Source organism: Tasmannia lanceolata, unplaced genomic scaffold (genome assembly GCF_043159265.1).
Source record: "Tasmannia lanceolata isolate RefF3 unplaced genomic scaffold, GAP_Taslan_0.1 ptg000011l, whole genome shotgun sequence".
Taxonomy (NCBI): domain Eukaryota; kingdom Viridiplantae; phylum Streptophyta; class Magnoliopsida; order Canellales; family Winteraceae; genus Tasmannia; species Tasmannia lanceolata.
In genome coordinates, this window is record NW_027518688.1 from 24,972,707 (window position 1) to 24,977,854 (window position 5,148).

The 5,148-nt window shown below is 38.1% G+C and overlaps 1 protein-coding gene across 1 annotated transcript; it reads right to left on the reverse strand.

Moving 5' to 3' along the window:
- Nucleotides 1–206: 206 nt before the first annotated feature.
- LOC143886764 (protein indeterminate-domain 4, chloroplastic-like) lies at nucleotides 207–4,707 on the reverse strand. Its single transcript, XM_077390877.1, has 3 exons — nucleotides 3,896–4,707; nucleotides 3,309–3,705; nucleotides 207–1,742 (listed from the first exon to the last, which is right to left on the reverse strand). Exons 1-3 carry the CDS (start codon nucleotides 4,038–4,040, stop codon nucleotides 437–439), a joined length of 1,848 nt encoding a protein of 615 aa, XP_077246992.1. The 5' UTR covers nucleotides 4,041–4,707; the 3' UTR covers nucleotides 207–436.
- Between the last annotated feature and the right edge of the window lie 441 nt (nucleotides 4,708–5,148).

Sequence of the window (5,148 nt, forward strand, 5' to 3'; positions counted from 1 at the left end):
GTTGGTGGGTGTCAAAAGCGAATTTTCAGGAGAAAATAAAGAATATAGGTAAAGAACATTCACGTAAAGAAATAAGACTCTCTCTCTCTCTCTCAAGATATATATTCAGTACACATAAAAATAGAGAAGAAAGGTTTTTTCTTTTTCTTTTTCATAGTCTTCCTTTTTAGGAATAACTAGAAAGGAGAAGAAAGCAAGCAAGAAAATGGGAGAAAAAGGAGAATATTATTGAGCTTATGACTAGCTTATAAAGAGAAAATTACCTAAAGGAAACTCCAAAAGAGATAAAAGCCACAAGGCAACATATATGTATGGAAACCTATTGTACTAATTATTAAACAATAACAACACATCTCCCTCTCAACAAATTTACCAAGTTGAGTGACATACCTAGAAAGTAAAAACCCTTTTTCTTCTCATTTCCTCCAATTCACTCTCATTGTAAACTCCCACCGCCAAAAGGCCGATTCGCGGCCACTGCAGCCGACTTCATTTCCGAATCCAAAGCGCCCATGTCTATGCCAGGATGTTGCTCTCTTTGCGACATGCCTACACCCATGCTTCTCACCATTCCTCCAACTCCTAAGAAATCTCTAGTCAGTCTATCTGATCCACCCATGAGATTTTGATGCAGCTTTGCTTCGTCCATGTTACGCAAATTCGAATTATGGTGGTGGTGTTGTTGTTCCATAGTGATCCTTCCAGAATTGAATCCGCCACCGCCGCCAAATCCAGCATCTTGTTCTTGTCCACCACTAGTGCCATTCCCTCCAAATGTTGAAACTCCTCCAGACCCACCTCCAAATAAGGCTGAGCCCCCATTTGCAAGAGAATTCATGAGGTCTTGTAGATGGGTCTCATTTTCAAGCTGTGATCTTAAGCTTTGATCTCCCCCACCACTGCTAAAATTAGCCCTAAAATTAGGAGACATGTGTGGCCTATCTGCTTTTGAACTATTCGATGAGGAGCTCCCGAATCCTCTCAACAAAGAGACATTTCCACTTGTGGTTGCACCCATTTGAGCTGCTTTCTGAAGCAATGCAGTGGCAGACATCTGTGGGAGGACGGCATCGTTTTGCAATGAAGAATTATAAAGAGAAGAGACGCCGGAGCCCATGTGATCACCCATGATATTACCTGAAAAGAGCGTTGTTGCCCCCTCGCTTCCGCCATTTGCATTGCTAAACTGATCAGACATCAGTAGGCCTGAAGATGATAAATGGCTATTGGTGTTATTGCCATTGTTGCTATTATTGATACTGCTGGTGGTTGTACCACTATTGGAAAAGAAGCTAAGGTTGAAGAGATTGGCGGCGGCCGCAGCTGCGGCAGAAGAGTTGGTGTTATTGTTTTGGAGATCAGGAAGTTGCATTAGGCCATGGAAGGGTTTGGTTTGCATTAGGCCGTGGTGGGATTGCGATTCTTCGTGGTAGTCTTGGCTCGAGGCCGGAAGGTAGAAGGCAGACGATGGTGCCTGTGGTTGACGGAATGAGGACTGATTGGGGTGAGAGATGAGGTGATCAAATTGCGATCCACCGCCACCACCGAGCCTAAGGAGATCTGTAGATGGGTGGGTTTGGTCTTGTAATGAGGAGATTTGGGAACCCACTTGCGATAAACCTAAGCCCATGTTACTACTTCCATATAAGTGGTTTCCTATGGTGGTTAGGCCAGTAGGTAGCCTTGCACTCTCTTGAGCCAGTGCATCACAGAAGGCCCTGTGGGTGATGAAGCTGTCCCTCCTGCAAAAATTAAAAAAATCAGAAGGCAATGCATGAATTTTGCTTCATTGGCTTTAAATAGAGACTAAAATTGAAGTAAGGAGAGGTGAAGAAAAAAGTTTGAAGATAAATTGCAAGTAAAAATGGATAAATCCAATATATAAGACAGTTTCTTATATCATTGAGTTTCTTCATTTTCCATATTTTTGCCAAGATATACAGCTGAGAAAAATGTTAATAAGCAGAAAGAAATGCAGTAAAGCAAGAATTTTCATCACCCAAGAAACACAAAAAATGTATGAGCTTAATTTTCTTTACCACCAAGAAACACGATTTAAGTACTATGCATGAAATTATGTCTTACTTCACATCCATAAGAAAGGTGAAGAAGATGGAAAGTAAACTATCATGAAGTTGAAAAGAAGAATGGAAGAAAACCTATTCCTTGTACTGGTCAATTAAAGCAATAAAATAATTTTACAAAAAGGAAGGGAAGATAAAAAGGTGAATACATCTGGCAACAACAAGAAAGAAAATCAAAAGGTAGGGAAAGGAAAGTAAGTAATTATCACCATTCACCAAAAACAAAAATAGAAACACATAACTTTTAGGAAATTATTTCAGTTCCCAAAGAACAAGAATTGACAGAAGAGAATTTGGTTTGAATTTGAATTTTGAAAATGATGAATTAATAAACAAAGGTCTGCCTCTTCAATTAATGTAACAAGGGAATTTTTGAAAGAAGAGTGAATGCTATCAACCAACAAGCCAAATTCAAGGAATTTGTATATATATTCAATTAGTATGAAACCCATGAAATATTCATTTTCCCATGCAAGAATTTTGCTACAAACATGAAAATCATCAATCAGAAACCCCATTTCTAGGCCTTTTCTTCAATTAATGCACATTCTTTGGGAATTGTTTGTTTTCTAATCAAGGGCTTAATTTTCTGCACATTGAAAAAGTTCATCAATTGAGAAACTTATTGAGAGAGAGAGAGAGAGAGAGAGAGAGAGAGAGAGAGAGAGAGAGAGAGAGAGAGCATCTACCTCCTAATCCTAACGTTTTCATGAAAAAGGAAACCTGCAACACACCAGACTGTTCACATCTAGCCAACACACAAGAGAACAAACCTGGTAGACCGCCTTACATGGCAGCACGTGAATAGGAGAGAGAGGAAGGGCAAAGGGGCGGTGGTTCCAAGGTGAGAGAAAAATGACTGTTATTGTTTTTTTTTTTTTAAATCTCTATGACCATGGCAGTTTCAGAGATTATTCACGTGGGAGCAGTTCTACTGTTTTTTCCTTACACGTAGTAGCCTACTCCTCAAACCAAAGAAAGAAGAAAAAACAAACCCAAAATCAAACTACAAAGGAAAACAAAACAAAAAAAACAAAAGAAAACCCCAAAAAATTAAACTCTGTCTGTCCAACTTTCATATCTCCAAAGGAATCTAACCATAACAAACCTATCAATATTCACTCACAAAACCCACATCCTAATTTCTTTATCCATTCTAAAAAACCCATCTTCTTATCAATTGTATTGGATTCAAGTAGTAATAGTAGAATTATAATTGATTACCTTGAGAAAAGGGTTCCACAGTCACATCTATATTCTCTAGTACCACATGTTTTTGAATGGGCTTTCCAATCTGACTGAACTGCATATCTTTTGGAGCACTTATCACACTTCCACTTCTTCTCACCATGCTTTCTACAAAAATGTTTCTTAATGCCTGTTAAGTCTCCAAGTGCTCTAGAGGGGTCATGGTGGACACATGTGGGCTCTGGACAAAGATAGACCCTTCTCTTCACTTCTTTTGTACTCTTCTGCCTTAGCTTCCATGGCAGATTATGCCCTCTCCTATGCAGTTGTAGATTTTGCTCCCTTTGAAATCCCTTGTTGCAGACCTCACATATGAACCTGTTTGTGGCCATTAGGGTTTTGGGAGACAGTGCAATCACCTCTGCATCTGGATCTGTGGGAAAAGAATCATGCAAGGAAGATCTATTATTAAAAAGTGAAAAGGAAAATTAACAAAAAAAACCCAATTAGGGTTTAGAGAGAATGAATGAGAATATTTTTTTTCCAAAATAAAAAATAAAAAAAGTGGACTAGAACATATATGATATATCCATATATCTATGTATGTAGATATAGCTACTTGCTTGGTGTTCCTGGGAGATTCCTCTTTTTTTTCTGAGGTGGAGCAGTTGATGAAGTGGGTGTGGAAGAGGATTGCTGTTGTTTTATTTGGTTCTGATCTTCCTCTCTGATTCCGAACAACGCCGATGAAGATGATGCGGCCGCCATCTTTAACAACTCCTTTATCTTCTTCTTCTTCTTCTCTTCCTAGTGAGTAATCTAAATCACCAAAAATTCTCACAACACAACATGAAATCTCAGCCTCTTCTACAGCTCTAGCCCCTCCACTAAGAAGAAAGAACCAAAAATAAATAAAATTGGGGTTCTAGTATATGGGTATTCCCTAATACTCCCCACCCAAAAAAAAAAATTCCAACTCAAACTAGCTAGCAAGCAAAGCACAGAGAAGAAACAAACAAGAAACAAAAATCCTAAACTACAGTCACACTCAAAACTTAAACAAGAGAAGAGAAGATAAACAAACAACCAAAAAAAAAAGAGAACCAATCCAAAGAACCTCTTTCCTTTCTCCTCTTCTTCCTCCCTTACTCTCTTCTCATTCTTGTTGGGTATTGAAATTGAAATATTTCTTCTACTTTTCTGATTCCTCTCATTTACTTGTTTCCTACAACTTTTTCCTAATTTTTGCTCTACCTTTCACACCACAAATAAAATACAAAAATCAATATTAATTGAAAGGAGAATGAGGTGTGTTTCTGTTCATGCTCCTCTCACGCACCCTATTGTGTCGTTATTCGGCGATGGATTGGGGCCACCGACCTGTAGGCCTTACCCTCTCCCCATCTTCTTCTCTAATATCGTATCTTATCTCACATGTCAAGACAAACCTCACTTCATCACCTCCCAACAGTTAAAAAGAACCAAGAAAAAGAAAAATAGAATACTTACACTTGTTAATTTTCTTCTCTTTTGCCCATTTTAACCTTCCCTTCTCCCATAATTTCATTCCCAAACCCTACCTCTCCTACATTTTCTTTTTCAATTTTGCTCTTTTCTATATTTAGAAATTATATTACTTTTGACAATATTTCTTTTGTTGATAATGACTTTACTTGAGGGAGGTTTTAAATGTGAGGTTATATGATGGAATGCCCATTTCTCAAGGAAAAGTATGGTCGGGTACATGTACTAAGGCCCCTATTTGGATTGCAAGAAAAATATTTCTTCTGAAAAAATTTTCCTAGGATTTTTTTTTTTTCATTTCCATGATTCAGAGGGAATTGATAAGGTTATGGGTTGTTTTGATGGATAACAT

Coding starts and splice junctions, on each gene's coding strand:
- LOC143886764 (XM_077390877.1), bottom strand. CDS start 4,040: ATGGCGGCCGCATCATCTTCATCGGCGTTGTTCGGAATCAGAGAGGAA. Junction 3,706..3,895: donor GAATCTCCCAGGAACACCAA/GCAAGTAGCTAT, acceptor CTTTTCCCACAG/ATCCAGATGCAGAGGTGATT. Junction 1,743..3,308: donor TGTGGAACCCTTTTCTCAAG/GTAATCAATTAT, acceptor TAATTTTTGCAG/GAGGGACAGCTTCATCACCC.